Raw genomic sequence first — 14,836 nt, forward strand, 5'->3', positions numbered from 1 at the left:
AATAATTGCAAGGGTTTCGCGTAAGTTTTTTTTCATATACCTTAAAACTAGTATCATTGTTTGTATATTTATTACTGTTTATTTTATAATTAATTTTTTTAATCAGCATGCTGTTGGAATTAGTCCAGCTTCGCACATTCCGAGCGAAGATGCAAATAATTCAAATAAACATCGAACAAACCATTCGCCACAGCCAAATAGACGAAAGCTTATTTGAAGGAATATTTTGCATTATGACACATGCTATTAAAAAATATCGATTGAAAAAAATCTTTGCAATTCAAAATAATTTTTTAATATGCTCTTGAAGAATTTACAATTTTTTTAAAAATTTGGTAATTTTATTTTAATTTTTTTTAAAAAATAACACGATGAATCAAAATAACTTTTTTGTTGTTTTGAAAATGATTTTTTTTTGTAAAAAAAAATAGTTCAAAAACATAAATTAAAAAATTGTTTTAATTTGTAAATTGCGTTTCTATTTCACATTTTAGACATACATTCCTTTAAAGTTTATAACCGTATGGTACAGTTTCGAAATTATTAGTTACAATTCTTACTTTATCTAATATTATTCTGTATACTTTAGTTTCATCGCGAGATACGACAATTTGATTTGGTAATCTTCTAATTTGTTTTGGAATACGTATTTTAAAATCAGTAGTTTCATTTTCTTCAATTTCTACGCCCAATAAGGCTTTTAGGTTTTTTATATTTATAATTTTTTCCAAATTAGTGTCTAACCTAAATCCTTTCAATTTAGTAATATTATATTTTTCCCCGAGTCAGGATCAAATATTGTCATGCTATAATTTTTAGGGCCACCGCTCACGAATAATTGACAATACGCGTTCTTGCCAAAACATTCTAATTCGTTTTTAAGTTGTCCCAAATAACCTCCCGTAGGTAATAAAGGGTCTCCGTTAGGGGATAAATACAGTAATGAGTCAGTGTCGCAATAATAACAGGATTGATCAACTTGTTCTAAAGACTCGAGTAAATGTAGCCTCGCCATTGCGGTAGTGTACGAGGCGACTTCTACATTCGTGTGTTTGTGTTCAATTTCGTTTCCTTCGGTAGGTATATATTTTACTAGAATCGTCTTTTCGTTTATAGTCATAAAAATTCTAACTTCGATTTCGGGATTCAATAATAATTCGAATAACTCTCGACCATTTTTCAAAACTTCCGTTTTGGTTAAAACAGTTCTTTGCGCGAATTTGCCCCATAAAGAATTAAGCATAAATTTTGCCTATGATCTTAACCCCTCGTTTTTCTTAATATTGTATAGATTCAAATCGATACCTTCCATTAATTTGTAATTTTTAACGTATTCTCGCTTCTCTTGTTCGGTGTTGCAATTTGATGGAAAACCGCTAGCCTCAGCTTTATATCTTAAAAAGGTATCGATATATTCTTGAAATAATCCCCCCTTTCCGGTGACTTTATCGTATTCGGTTATTTCATAGACCCAAGCTTCGATATTTTTTAAAATTGCGTAGCCTCTATTAACCGCGTGTCTAAGTTCGTCAACAACCCAAGTACCGTTTAATTGTCTTTCGAGAGGCTCGTGGTTACATTCCTCTTGATTTTTAGTTTTGCAACACGTGGAACACAATGTAAAAACTAATTTATTGTTAATTTTAGCCGGAATAACCGGGTGGTATAGGCTAGACGGGGGCAAAACTTCGCATTTAAGTAACCCTTCAAATTCAAAAATGTCGGGTATATTCTCGAGTCATATTTTTGGGTGACCTAAAACATTCTTTTTACATTTTTTTACATAGGGATATAAAGATGAGAAATCTAAATAATGAATCTGTTCGGTACCCGTTGTTTCGTGGAATGTTTTCAAAGTATTTACTCGACCTCCGAAAAAACTATGTTTAGGATTCAAGGGCACTTTAATTTTAGTTAATAAGTTCTCGTTCGAGAGAAACTCTTTAATTTCGGGATTATTTTTCTTTTCTAAATTCCACTGGCATTCCCAAATCGTGGTCCATTTTATATTATTTATCGATTCCAGTCTATTAATTATTTTCATTGTAACGACCCATCTAGCATTTAAAGTTTGGCCCGGATCACCCGATATGGGTTTATGTCTATTTAAAGGGAAGCAAACTTTACACCCGTGGAACCAACATCCGAAAAGTTCAAACACTTCATTCTCGTACATCCCGTCTACTTTCATATTAAGGACTCTCGCTTCTTTCCCCGTATACGCCGATTGAATAGGAATGTTTCTTTTATGGCCTAACCATACTAACCATTCAATCGCCACGAGAGACTGATTTTCTTTAAGGCGGTATAAAGTCTTGGGTATTACACCCATCGTATCTTTTTTAAAAAGGTTTTGTGATAGACTTGACTACAAACCCCTGGCATTGTCACAGCCTCGCATCGAAAAGGATCTACACCGACTCTATCTATTAAAAGTTTACGTAATATTATTATTCGTACTCGGTTATAGACAATATCGTCCTCTTAGAATTGGACAAAAGTTTAACTTCCCAAATTGATTCGTCATCGCTTGGTTCAATCTCGTTGTTTTCATCTGGTTCCTCTTCTATCGCGTCTCCTTCTAATTTGTTGCTATTTTCTTCGAGATATTTCAATATATCCCTATCATACTGCGAAATCATAAAGTCTTCCTCGAGTGTTAAATTTTCATTTAATTCTAAACGTCTTTCTTCTATACTATGTTGGTATAAAGATCTTTCTTCTATACTATGTTGGTATAAAGATCTAAATGGTTGCGGTATAAAACTATATAAAGTAACTAAGATCTCATAAGGTCGTATTCAGGGGTGTACCTCGTATGAGCAGTTCCCGGTAGAGCAGTTCTCGAAATTTTAAAAAACAGCGGTGTTTTTCAATGCTGCTCTTTTAGAAATGGCGGCTGCGATTTTGGGAAATAGCGGTGTTTGTGTTTTGCGCATTTCTTAAAAATACAGTTGTATTCGTTGGGTTCAAAAACTACCTTTTCTGTGATCATTTAATCAGTAATGTGACCTACTAACAGATCGTGTTTATGAATTTATTTTTTAAAGTACAGTTGAATATTGTACTATTCTTCAGGCTGTATCAGTTTACAATTCTCATACCAGGGACCCTATTCTGTAAGCGTTTTTGGCTGTACAGTTTTCGGGAACCGTAAAGATTGCGGTCGGCAAAAACCGTTTGGTAAAAAAGTCTATTCTGTAACCTTTGGACGAAAACTTAACGGTAACGGTAAACGTTAACTTTTCTTGAGCTCGAAGGCACCCGTTTGGGACTTAACGGTTTAAATTGTTAAGCCTATTTCAATTTGAAATTCAAAGACACTTTTAAACTAATAGATGGCGCTTGAAGCATTAGTATTTTGGCCTACCGATTAACACGACAAGAAATTCTTCGCGTTGCTGAAGAAGAAGGAAGACGATGTTTAGCACGTCAACGCGTTATACGCGATAAATCTCAGGCTTTTGAATTAGGAGATATAAAGTTCCGTGCATTGTTTCGGTTGCCCCAACACCTTGTCATACAATTATGCGAAGAACTTAATGACACTCTTTCGGGTATTAGGAGGACTGCTATACCAGTGGATACTAAAGTAGAACAGTACTAATATAACATATATATTTCTTTATAAAAGTTAATGTAACCTAAATGAACAGGTACTGATTGCCCTAAGATTTTACGATATTGGCTCCTATCAACTAGGAATCGGGCAAGACTTGTTTTTACGAGTGAGCCAGCCAACTGTTAGTAGATGCGTCCATGACGTCACTGAAGCCATTGTCAGCAAATACATGGCCAAATATATTAGGTTTTCGAAAACGTCTGTAGAACAAGAAGCTATAAAATTAAGGTATTAGTGCTTAAGGGGTTTGTTAATGGTCTTCCATAGTATTTGGAAATCGAAACGTTATTAATACATAGGTTTTTGGAAAAAAAACCGGATTTCCTGGTGTAATCGGGGCAATCGATTGTATCCAGGTTGCTATAGTTCCTCCCAAAACCACCGACGACGTGTTTCGAGAGTACCTCTATGTATGCCGAAAAGGTTACCATTCCATTAACACACAATTGGTAAAACACGCGTGCCTTATTAGGGTCTAGAGCGCGTCTAACAATTACTTTTTTAGGTTTGCGACGATGACCTATTTATTCTTAATGTGAATGCAAAGTTCCCAGAGTCGGCCCACGATTCTCATATATACCGAACTTCTAAAGTTTCGCGCTATCTGGAAAACAGTTTCCGCTCTGGAGAAATGAGAAATTCTTGGCTCATTGGTATATATTGGCAAAACTAAACCTTATATTAAAAAACAGTTATGTTCCTAATCCTAACGTCAAGATTACTTTATATGAAGGTGATTCTGGTTACGGTCTAACACCATGGCTAATGGTTCCCGTCTTTAGACCTCAATGCGGTTCGCCAGAAAGTCGATATAACATGGCGCACGCGTCAGCACGTCACATTATAGAATGCCTGAATGGTGTCTTAAAACAAAGATTTCAGTGTCTTCTAAAGGACAGAGTGTTGCATTACACGCCAACTGTAGCATCAAAAACTATATGCGCATGCTGCATACTACACAACATTTGCCGAATGAATGGCGTGCCGGACGAGCAATTTCAAAATCTTAATAATTTGCCAATAGCCGATAGAATTCCACTTCCCAATGATGCCCAGCCTGAGAACCAAGATGGTAACTGGCTAAGATTGCGATCCGAAGTTCAGCGACGGTTAATTCGCCGGTTTGAATAAATGCACAAGAAAAATTAATACATATCCTTCAACTTGTTAAATTAGAACAACCGTAGTAAGGCAAAAATGGCATTTAATGTATTTACATAAGAAAATATACACTTGGCAAAGAGCCTGTTTCAAGTTAGGTTTCATTTCGACTGTTAATAATTTGAACCATGCTTGTAATGGCAGAAGCAAATTGTTGTTGTACGTTGATGCCCTGTTTAGTGACTTCCAATTTCTTCATTTTGTAATCAACAGATGCTTGAGCGGCTTGACCCTTCTTTTCCTCGGCTATGGCTTTTCGTTCTTCGGCTTCGGCTATTTTTTCAAATGAACTTTGAATTCCTTTCAAAATATTGTCGGTTGAGGATTGAATATTTCTAAGTTCCTTAGCCGCAGCCTCGTAAGGCGCGAATCGCGTGGCACATTTTATTCTTTTACGTCTTTCGTTCAGTTCCATAAAATAAATGGTGTTGCGTCTAACTTCAAAGCACCATGGCTGACCAAATTTCACTTACTTTTATGCTTCTTCCAATATCTTTTCACCACTCTCACTTTCAACAAGATCTTCATCCTTATCTACCCCATTCTTGGAACTTGAAGGTTCTGTGACATTTTTGGGTTTATTAGTGCCTGGTCCTCGAGATGATGACTGACAGAGATCATATTGGTTGCCAAAGTTATCTGCAAATTCTACGAGATTTAAATCTTGATTTGAAGTTGGCATTGATTGTTGTTCTTGGCCTTTTGATATGGATAGAGGCTTCTCAACAATTGGAACACACTGAAAGATTTTATCAAGCCATTACAGAAAATTCTAAAACCAGTATAAAACAGAACCCTGATAGTTTTTATTGGTTAGGTTCACTCTTAAAACCAGTTCTATTATCAAGGTATTGCACATTTGAAAATATATTGGATTTTAAGTAAATCTCATCTTCTGTGGGAGGAGATACGACAATTCTTTGGAAGAATTAACGTGGAATTAAATATTTCCCATGTTTCACAAGCTGAACAATTTTTAATTCATAAAAACATAGCTATTCACCTGATCATCAGTGCTAAAACCAGCTTCTTGAACTGATTCATCACCAGCAACTGCTACTTTCCCAATAATATCCAGAAGCCTGTTTTCCAACTCGGTCAATGGCTTAGGTTGGGGTCCCCGCCTGTTTTAGGGTTTTCTAGTTGGTAGCTACTTTCCAATCGGAAAGGGTTTAAAATCAGTAAAATACTGGTTACAGCCGAGAAGAAATTGTTGGGCTCTAGCGAAGATTTTTTAGTTTAGCTTACCGATTTCCATTTCTCACCATCTTTTTGAGGGCCATTGCCAAAACTATTAAGTTTCAGTTTTAATTCATCCCACAACCTATCAAATTCTTCCCTAGTAAAATCTCCTGTTAGCTTCCCATCTTTGAAGTTCTTATGTGACTCTAAAAATTCTACAAAGATCATTTGCTGTTTAAGTGAAACTTTCCCACCATTTTTTTTCTTCTCAGCATTAAAATTCATTTCGAAACAATACGCCTAAATACGCCTAAATACACGTCAACTGTCTCTAAGACTCTGAGACTCTGACACTACTCATTAATAACTTATTTAAGCCTAAATTTCGTCTGCTCTTGCGAATGCGCGAGTCCTTGGGGAAAAGGGTGGGGTGGCGTAGCGGTTAGCGCTTTCGCCTCGCAGCAAGAGGATCCCGGGTTCGATCCCGGACTGTGGCAACGGGTGAAAAACCTGGGAAGAAATCCTTCTGCGTAGAGTTTGCGAGTTCTCTCCCCGCTTGTTAAAGGAGTTTTCCTCCGCGGTCTAACCCGGTTTCTCCTTTCCATCAAAACTTGCAGAGGTTAACGGTAATAGTTAGTATAGGGCGCTGTAGGTTAGCTGTGGCAGAGGGGCTAGCCACTACCCCTCTATGCATTGTAAAGGCGTTAGATAAGTGACAATAAGTCGCAAGAGGTATACGGACTAAATACCCCCAAGACAAAAGACCCCCGGTCATAATCCCCCCATTTTTAAAAACGTACAAAATCCCCCCTCTCTCAAGACAAAATCCCCCGGTCATTTTCCCCCCATCCTAGTTAAGAGTACAAAATCCCCCACCCTCTAGACAAAATCCCCCCACCCTCTAGACAAAATCCCCCCACCCTCTAGACAAAATCCCCCACGCTCTAGACAAATTCCCCGGTCATAATCCCCCGACAAAAAAAATACAATATCAATATTATCAAAAACACTGGAAGCCTCATCGATCTGGTGGCGTAGTTAATTAATTAGCTGGCACCTTTTCCAAAATATTCTCCTATTAATTAGCTGGCACCTTTTTCAAAATATTCTCCTATTAATTAGCTGGCACCTTTTCCAAAATATTCTCCTTATAATTAGCTGGCACCTTTTCCAAAATATTCTCCAATTAATTAGCTGGCACCTTTTCCAAAATATTCTCCTATTAATTAGCTGGCACCTTTTCCAAAATATTCTCCTATTAATTAGCTGGCACCTTTTCCAAAATATTTTCCTATTAATTAGCTGGCACCTTTTTCAAAATATTCTCCTATTAATTAGCTGGCACCTTTTCCAAAATATTCTCCTTATAATTAGCTGGCACCTTTTCCAAAATATTCTCCAATTAATTAGCTGGCACCTTTTCCAAAATATTCTCCTATTAATTTAGCTGGCACCTTTTCCAAAATATTCTCCTATTAATTAGCTGGCACCTTTTCCAAAATATTCTCCTATTAATTAGCTGGCACATTTTCCAAAATATTCTCCTATTAATTAGCTGGCACCTTTTCCAAAATATTCTCCTATTAATTAGCTGGCACCTTTTCCAAAATATTCTCCTATTAATTAGCTGCCACCTTTTCCAAAATATTCTCCTATTAATTAGCTGGCACCTTTTCCAAAATATTCTCCTATTAATTAGCTGACACCTTTTCCAAAATATTCTCCTATTAATTAGCTGGCACCTTTTCCAAAATATTCTCCTATTAATTAGCTGCCACCTTTTCCAAAATATTCTCCTATTAATTAGCTGCCACCTTTTCCAAAATATTCTCCTATTAATTAGCTGCCACCTTTTCCAAAATATATTAGCGACCAACAAAGGTATGCCTTTTCCAAAATGTTATTTTTTACATTTATTGGGGGGAATTTGTTCTGGGGCTGGGGGGAATTTGTCATGGGGCTGGGGGGAATTTGTCTTCATCATCTATTCGGGGGAAATTGTCCGGGGGATTTTGTCTCCTACCTGAGGGGATTATGTCCTTTTCTTCTCTAATGGGAGGATTTTGTCCGGGGGATTATGTCCAGGGGGGATTATGTCCTACATTCGTCGCAAGATGACTTGGTCCAATTAGCTAGCTGAACTTATAACTTATAAGGTGAGTTTATGAAGTAAAGAAAACGCTATGATGAAATTTTACCGGGAATTTCAAATCGTTTACGGGAAAAAAGTATTTTCTTAACGGAAAAGTTACAGAATAGCATTGGACCAGTTGCCCGTTATGGGAAAAACGGAAAACTGGAAACTTTACGGGAACCGTTAGGTTTACGGTATGAATAAAAAAAATTACAGAATAGGGTCCCAGGATAGGAAAATAATTCGAGAAAAGTTATTTCATTTCAGAAGTAGAAAATTGTAATCAGTAGTTTTTTGGAAAAGGCATATTATAATTCGAGACAGGTCGTTTAATTTATAAAGATAACCTTGTGTAATAAAGTCAAAAATCATTGCCAATGCGCATAATATTGATACCGGACGGTAATTACTCGGATCACCTTTATAACCTTTATTAAATATAGGTGAAACTAGTGCCACCTTCCAAACATCTGGAAACACACCCAGGTTTATCGATAAATTAAAAATGAGCGCAATGTAAGGGCTTAAGACCTCTTTACAGCCTTTTATGATAAAGTTCGGAATTCCGTCATAGCCCTTCGTGGTTTTTGGTTTTAATTTTTTATGGCCGTCGTAACATCCGTCGTAGATACGCAGATATTAGAAAGAATAGTACAGCTGGGCTTATCCTCAATACTTTGTTCGAAATTTGAGTTATCTTTGGCAATTGAGGAAAAACATTTTGCGAACTCTCGTGCGATCTCTGTCTGGTTCGTTATAATTTTGCCATCCTTATCTAAGTATATCTCTTCTTCTTGTGAGTGTGTCCTTTTTTCACGTAAGACCAAAACTGTTTCGTGTCTTTTTTGACAGAGGCACAGATTTGTCCGTTGTGTTCGCTGCGATCTCTATTGAGAAATTCTTTTACCTTTACCCGGTATAGTATATAATTGTTCAACGCCTCAAAGGTGAGTTTTCTCTTGAACTTACGGTGATAATATCTTTTACGCCGTAAGGCTATTTTTAATTCCGAGGAGAACCAAGGGGCATTTTTCTTGCCTCTCGTGGGGAGACTTCTACTTTTTAGTGGTATTGAAGACTCCATGGCTTGTGATATATTTGAATTGAGGATTTCAACTGCATTGTCTATGTTATTAGTTTGATTTAGTTGATCCCAATTACTGTTCTTAATTAGATTGTAGGGTTTATGATAGTCCCCCTTCATAAAATCATAATGTTTATTTCTTTTTATACGTTGTGTTCTGTTGAAGTGTTCTGGTAAGTGGCTAAAATTGGTGGATGATACGGGTCGATTGGTACTAGAGGAAAATCACTTGCGGTTTTCAATTGGGTGTTAGAATTATTGCTAAACCAGATATCGAGAACATTTCCGTGGTGATTACTGATGGTGTTAATTGCCTGAGGCTACATGAGAAGGCCATTTCTATAATGCAATTTGCCTTCGCTTTAATATCATGTCTGCATAAAGATGTTACACCAGTGCACCAGTTGACATCTGGTAAATTAAAATCTCCTAAAAAGATTATATGTTGCTTGTTTATCAATATATTTCCACATGGCGGGGGTAAACCAGAACCGATAACCGATATCACTCAGGTTATTTCCAAACTTATCGATGTCTTCATCGAAACTAGAAATCTTATCGGGCTTATCAACGACTTAATTGAGACTAGAAATCTTATCGGTCATATCAAAGGTCTCCGGTTTATCATGTATAAGAACTCGTGCACGTGGTGATAAGATCATTTTACGGCAAACCAAGCTCTCTCCAGCAACTAAAGTACCACAGCAGCGGAATTCAGCAACTATAGTCCCGCAGGAAACTCTACGTTATAATGTAAGTACACTCTCTGGAGTTTTAAATTTTGTTTCCATTATTCGGAATTAATTATATATAGAGCATGATTATTGTTATTAAAATCATTTAAAGAGATGGAGTTAACTTTGCAACACCCATTTACTGGGCTCGTAGCCGGGGTCACTGGTTGTGGGAAGAGTGTTTTTGCAGCTAAATTAATTAAACATCGTGAAATATGTATTTTACCGTCACCCGAAAGGATAATTTGGTGTTACACGGAATATCAGGCGAATCTTTTTAATACTATATCCTCACATTCGCCGATGGTAGAATTTCATGAGGGTTTATTAGATGTTAGCATTTTAGACGCCAGTGTGAGGAATTTTGTTCTACTGGATGATATATTATGTGAAATTGCCAATAATAAGGATGTGACGAACCTCTTTATACGAGGTTCTCATCATAGAAATACCTCGGTTTTTATATTAATGCAGAACTTGTATTATCCCGGAAAAGAAATACGTACTTTAAACCTTGACGCTCATTACTTGGTTATATCAAAACACCACGCGACCAGTCGGCCATTATTCATCTTGCGAAACAGATATACCCAACCAATAGCAAATACGTGGTAGACGCGTTTAAACAGGCCACCTCTGGAAGTTTCGGTTATCTTTTTGTAGACCTCAAAGCTAGTACTTCGGACGATCGTAGATTACGTACTGGAATTTTGCCTGGAGAACAAGCTGCAGTTTTCGTCCCAAAATGACTGCCTTCATCGAGGTTAACTTCTTTCGAGTTAGAGGTGAATGGATAATTAAGGAAATGGCCGCATACTTTGAGGAGACTAAGGACTAGGAGGTTTGGATCTTCAAATCCCCTTGCCCCTTTGCTGATCTATCGCGTAGCGATAAAAGGCAATGTTCTTGGCTAACTCGGAACATTTGCGACCAGCCATTTGAGGAGGGTGATCACGATTTTGAGGAATTACCCAAAATACTTCTGGAGATCCGTGAACGAGCCAGCACCTTTGTAACTAAGGGAATCGAGAAAGCGGCGGTGTTATCGCGTCTCTTAAAAACTGAGGTCTTGAACGCCGAAGATCAAGGTTGCCCCCGACTGACGACTGTCGTGCGCTCTCATCCCAGAGCTTGCACTTTTCACCGGAACAACAATAATTGTACCCTGGTCAAGGTGTTTCGTTTGGCGGCATGGTTCCGTCACAGAAAGTGCGAAAGCATTTAGACTTTTTGAAATACCTCATTAGTTGCAATGCGTGCCAGAGGAACGCCGCCATTAAGCTTGCCATCAAGGAAGCGATAAAGGCCATTGCAGAATGTTGTATAAATGTTCCTCGGAATAACGTACCACTCTCAGTGAGTGAGAAGAAGAGCTTGAAGAAACATCGTAGATCTATACGGAGAGTTGCCGATAATATTCCACATTCTAAAAGAAAGTAGATACTCACGCAAAACGGTGGCTTTCTCCCCTACTTCTGACCCCCCTTCTATCCATCATAAGTTCTGTCGTTGGTGCTGCCATAAGCCGAGCCATAAAGTAGAAAATGGCGAAAAAAATGCTGCTAATTTGGCAAGACGCGTACCAGAGACTAAATAAGGCTCAAAACGATTTCAAAATTGATACCACGCTAGAGTTGGAGAAGGACGATAAACTAAAGACCATTATCGACGATCCAAAACTAAACAATACCGAAAAACTCAGTAGATATAATCACGTCTTATCAAGACAAATACATAAAAAAGAAAATAGAACAATTGTGTAAGGGACCGACGAACAGTGGCAGATTGATTTGGCGGATTTGAAAAGCGTAAGTCGTCATAATAATGGTTTCCGATACCTTCTCTTTTGCATAGACGTTTTCATTAAGTACGCTTTTGTGGTAGCGACCAAGGACAAGAAAGGGCCAACCATTCTTTCTGCATTTAAGGCGGTTCTAGAGTCTGGTCGGTCATCTAAGAGGGTGCAAAGTGATCATGGATTGAGTTTATTTGCAAGGTCATTCAGCGAGAATTAAAAAGAAGAGGGATTGAGTTGTTCGCCCCTTATTCCGAGCAAAAAGCTACGGTAGTCGAGAGGTTCAACAGGACTCTAAAGAGTCGTATGTATCGTTACTTTACGGAAAATAACACCTTAAAGTACATTGACGTGCTAAAAGATTTCGTATGGGCCTACAACAACAATTATCATCGGTCCATAAAATGAAAACCGATTGACGTTACCACGGAAACCCCGAAACGCGTCTGGTAAAACCTCTATGGGGGAGTAAACTTTTCACCCCCTTTAAAGTATCCCTTTGATGTTGGCGATGTGGTTCGTATAAGCAACCATAAGAATATCTTTAAGAAAGGATATTTACCCACATGGACGGGAGAACTCTTAAAAATAGCGGAGAGATTACCTCGAAGTCCGCCGGTATATAAGATCCATGACTTGAATTCCGACCCCATTACTGGAATTTTTTACAAGGAACAACTACAGAAAATTGGGAAAGACCTAAGTACCAGCGTGTTTAAAAAAGAAAAGATCTTGCGGAAACGTCGCAGACCAGACGGGACACTACACTGTTAAAAATAACCGTTTCTTCCTGTAGAATTACCGTAAAATTTCCCCATTTTGAATTTCTTCTTAGGCCAATAAAAATATTCTCGAGCAGTAGCTTTTCCAGCAACCATCCCTCTATGACCAGCGTGCAATATGTCCAGAATATCAAGCCTTGCATCCTTAGGTACCACCAATCGCTGACCACGGCAAAGAATCCCGTCGGAAGACATATAGAGTTCAGCCCGACAATGAAAATAAGGTCTTGCTTGTAGTCGACATTTAGACTTGACGTTAGGCCAGCCATTCGTGATATGAAACAGGACATCTTGAATTTCTGGATCGTCAATCGTCATTTTCTTCAGATCATCCCATTTAGACTTCGAAGCTGTGACAATGAGACAAACTTCAACTCGTGCTGGATTGGTTTCTTCCATGAAGTAGGCATCCGCAAGCTGAGCTCTGGAGAGCGCATCGGCCACTAACAGCTTTCCCGGAACGTACGTCAAGGTAAAGTTGTATCGGTTCAGCTTTAATAACATCCGCTGCAGCCTCAAGGAAATTGCATCGTATGGTTTATGACTTAGTCCCAACTGAGGTTTATGGTCAGTCTGGACTTCAACCGGAACTCCGTACGTGTAATAATGGAAATGCTCAAGCCCGAAGACAACCGCGAGAAGCTCTTTTCAATCTAAGCATACCTCTGCTGCGTTTCAGTTAACGAGGCTGATGCATAGCCGACAGGACCACCGCTTTGCAACAACACGGCCCCCAAACCATTCTTACTAGCATCGACGGACAATGTAACTGGACGGTTTCGATCGAAGAACCGAAGACACTGTGCGCGTGCCAGCGTATTCTTGATGTTTTCGAAGTCACGTTGAACGTTTACGTCCCAATGCCATTGTGTAGATTGCTTCATTAGCTGACGTAAAGAGTGCGTTAATGTCGAGAGATGCGGCGTAAACTTGGCAAGATACGTTATCATCCCCAGAAAGCGACGTACGTCATCTTTGTTCTTAGGTTCGGCATACTTCATAACTGCGTCTATCATCCCAGGATCAGGTTCCAAGCCCTCCTTAGAGATAATATGCCCAATATACTTGATCTTCGATAAAGCCAATTGGACCTTTCCAGGATTAAACTTCAAATTTGCTTCCCTTGCTAGACCCAGCGTGCGTCGAAGCAGAACGCAATGTTCTTCCACGTTCTTGGAACCCAGAACAATGTCGTCAAAATATTGACTGACTGAAGGCTCCTTTTCGAATATAGCATCCATAGACCTTTGGAACTCTTCCGGTGCATTGTTCACACCAAAGGGCAATACCAGGAACCGATATCTACCTCATGGCGTTGCAAACGTCGTAAGATTTGACGACTCTTCGTCCAGAGGCAGCTGCCAAAAGCCATCTTTAGCGTCCAGTAACGTAAAAACACCGCATCCCTGAAGGCCTGCCAGGAGCTTATCCGCAGTAGGAATTGGATAATGTGGCCGTCTAATAGCAACATTAAGATGCCTTGGATCTATGCTTTCGATCACTACCATGTTGCTAACCCAATCTGTTGGCGTGTCAACCTTCGTTATTACGTTTAATTCTTCCATACGCCGTAGTTCTTGCTTAACTTTATCATGTTGGGCTATCGGAATCTTTCTTGGTGCTGCCACATGAGGAATGGCATCCTCCTTTAGGTGTATCTTGACTACTCTGTCCAACCGGCCCATGCCTTTGAAGACGTCCTCGAACTCTTCAAGTATCTTCTTAGGTGAATTTGTTGCTGCTTGGCAGACAGAGGCCAAGTTACCCGATGTTCTTGTAATTAAGCCAAGCTTGACGCAAGTGTGAGCACTGAGGACAGGTTTGACGTTCAAACTTGTTACGACGAACCGAAAAGTGCCTTCCTTTCCTCCGTTTTTGGTCAAGCATGATAAGAAACATTCCCCCAATAAGGGAATTTCATTGCCACTAAAATCCAAGACTCTTTGACTGGTCTTCTGTACTCGTGGACGTCTCGGCATCTTTTCCACATTATCCATGGTAATGACATTAACTTGGGCCCCGGTATCCAACTTAAAGGCTATGATAGATCCATTAACTGATATATCCTCATACCAAACGTCGTGTGTGCTATTCACGACTTGATCCGATTTCCTGCGCAACCCAGATTCGTCATTGCCGACTTCCACAGTACCGATGTACACAACATCATCAGAAAGCTGAGTAATGGTATCAATCCGACGACTACTTGAGGAAGGACGCTGAGGTCTTCCTATCTGCTCCTTCGCATCTTTTTGACATTTTACGGCGAAGTTGTTCTTGTTACCACACCTCAGACACGTCTTTCCAAACGCCGGAGACTCCCTCGGCGCATGCTGGCGACC

General features: G+C 38.9%; 2 protein-coding genes across 2 annotated transcripts; one reads left to right on the forward strand and one right to left on the reverse strand.

Moving 5' to 3' along the window:
* Positions 1 to 506: 506 nt before the first annotated feature.
* LOC149657538 (uncharacterized) lies at positions 507 to 2,332 on the reverse strand. The gene is made up of 4 exons (XM_089844689.1): positions 1,774 to 2,332; positions 1,266 to 1,704; positions 859 to 1,208; positions 507 to 682 (listed from the first exon to the last, which is right to left on the reverse strand). The coding sequence occupies exons 1-4, from the start codon at positions 2,330 to 2,332 to the stop codon at positions 507 to 509; spliced, it is 1,524 nt and encodes a 507-aa protein (XP_089700815.1).
* A 9,129-nt stretch (positions 2,333 to 11,461) lies between these two features.
* Positions 11,462 to 12,486, forward strand: LOC149657539 (uncharacterized). The gene is made up of 4 exons (XM_089844690.1): positions 11,462 to 11,618; positions 11,682 to 11,878; positions 11,923 to 12,078; positions 12,205 to 12,486. The coding sequence occupies exons 1-4, from the start codon at positions 11,462 to 11,464 to the stop codon at positions 12,484 to 12,486; spliced, it is 792 nt and encodes a 263-aa protein (XP_089700816.1).
* Positions 12,487 to 14,836: the final 2,350 nt, after the last annotated feature.

The sequence above is a fragment of the Phalangium opilio genome, unplaced genomic scaffold (genome assembly GCF_054372755.1).
Source record: "Phalangium opilio isolate 3A_F unplaced genomic scaffold, DU_Popi_V2 ptg000077l_1, whole genome shotgun sequence".
NCBI classification, from domain to species: Eukaryota; Metazoa; Arthropoda; class Arachnida; order Opiliones; family Phalangiidae; genus Phalangium; species Phalangium opilio.

Excerpts from the sequence above, each read along its gene's own strand:
- LOC149657538 (XM_089844689.1), bottom strand. The coding sequence starts at position 2,332 with ATGGGTGTAATACCCAAGACTTTATACCGCCTTAAAGAAAATCAGTCT. Across the intron at positions 1,705-1,773 it reads ATATCCCTATGTAAAAAAAT|GGTTACTTAAATGCGAAGTT; the intron begins GTAAAAAGAATG and ends TTGAATTTGAAG. Across the intron at positions 683-858 it reads AAACGAATTAGAATGTTTTG|AAATTGAAGAAAATGAAACT; the intron begins GCAAGAACGCGT and ends TATTGGGCGTAG.
- LOC149657539 (XM_089844690.1), top strand. The coding sequence starts at position 11,462 with ATGGCGAAAAAAATGCTGCTAATTTGGCAAGACGCGTACCAGAGACTA. Across the intron at positions 11,879-11,922 it reads CTGGTCGGTCATCTAAGAGG|CGAGAATTAAAAAGAAGAGG; the intron begins GTGCAAAGTGAT and ends AAGGTCATTCAG. Across the intron at positions 12,079-12,204 it reads TTGACGTGCTAAAAGATTTC|TATCCCTTTGATGTTGGCGA; the intron begins GTATGGGCCTAC and ends CCCCCTTTAAAG.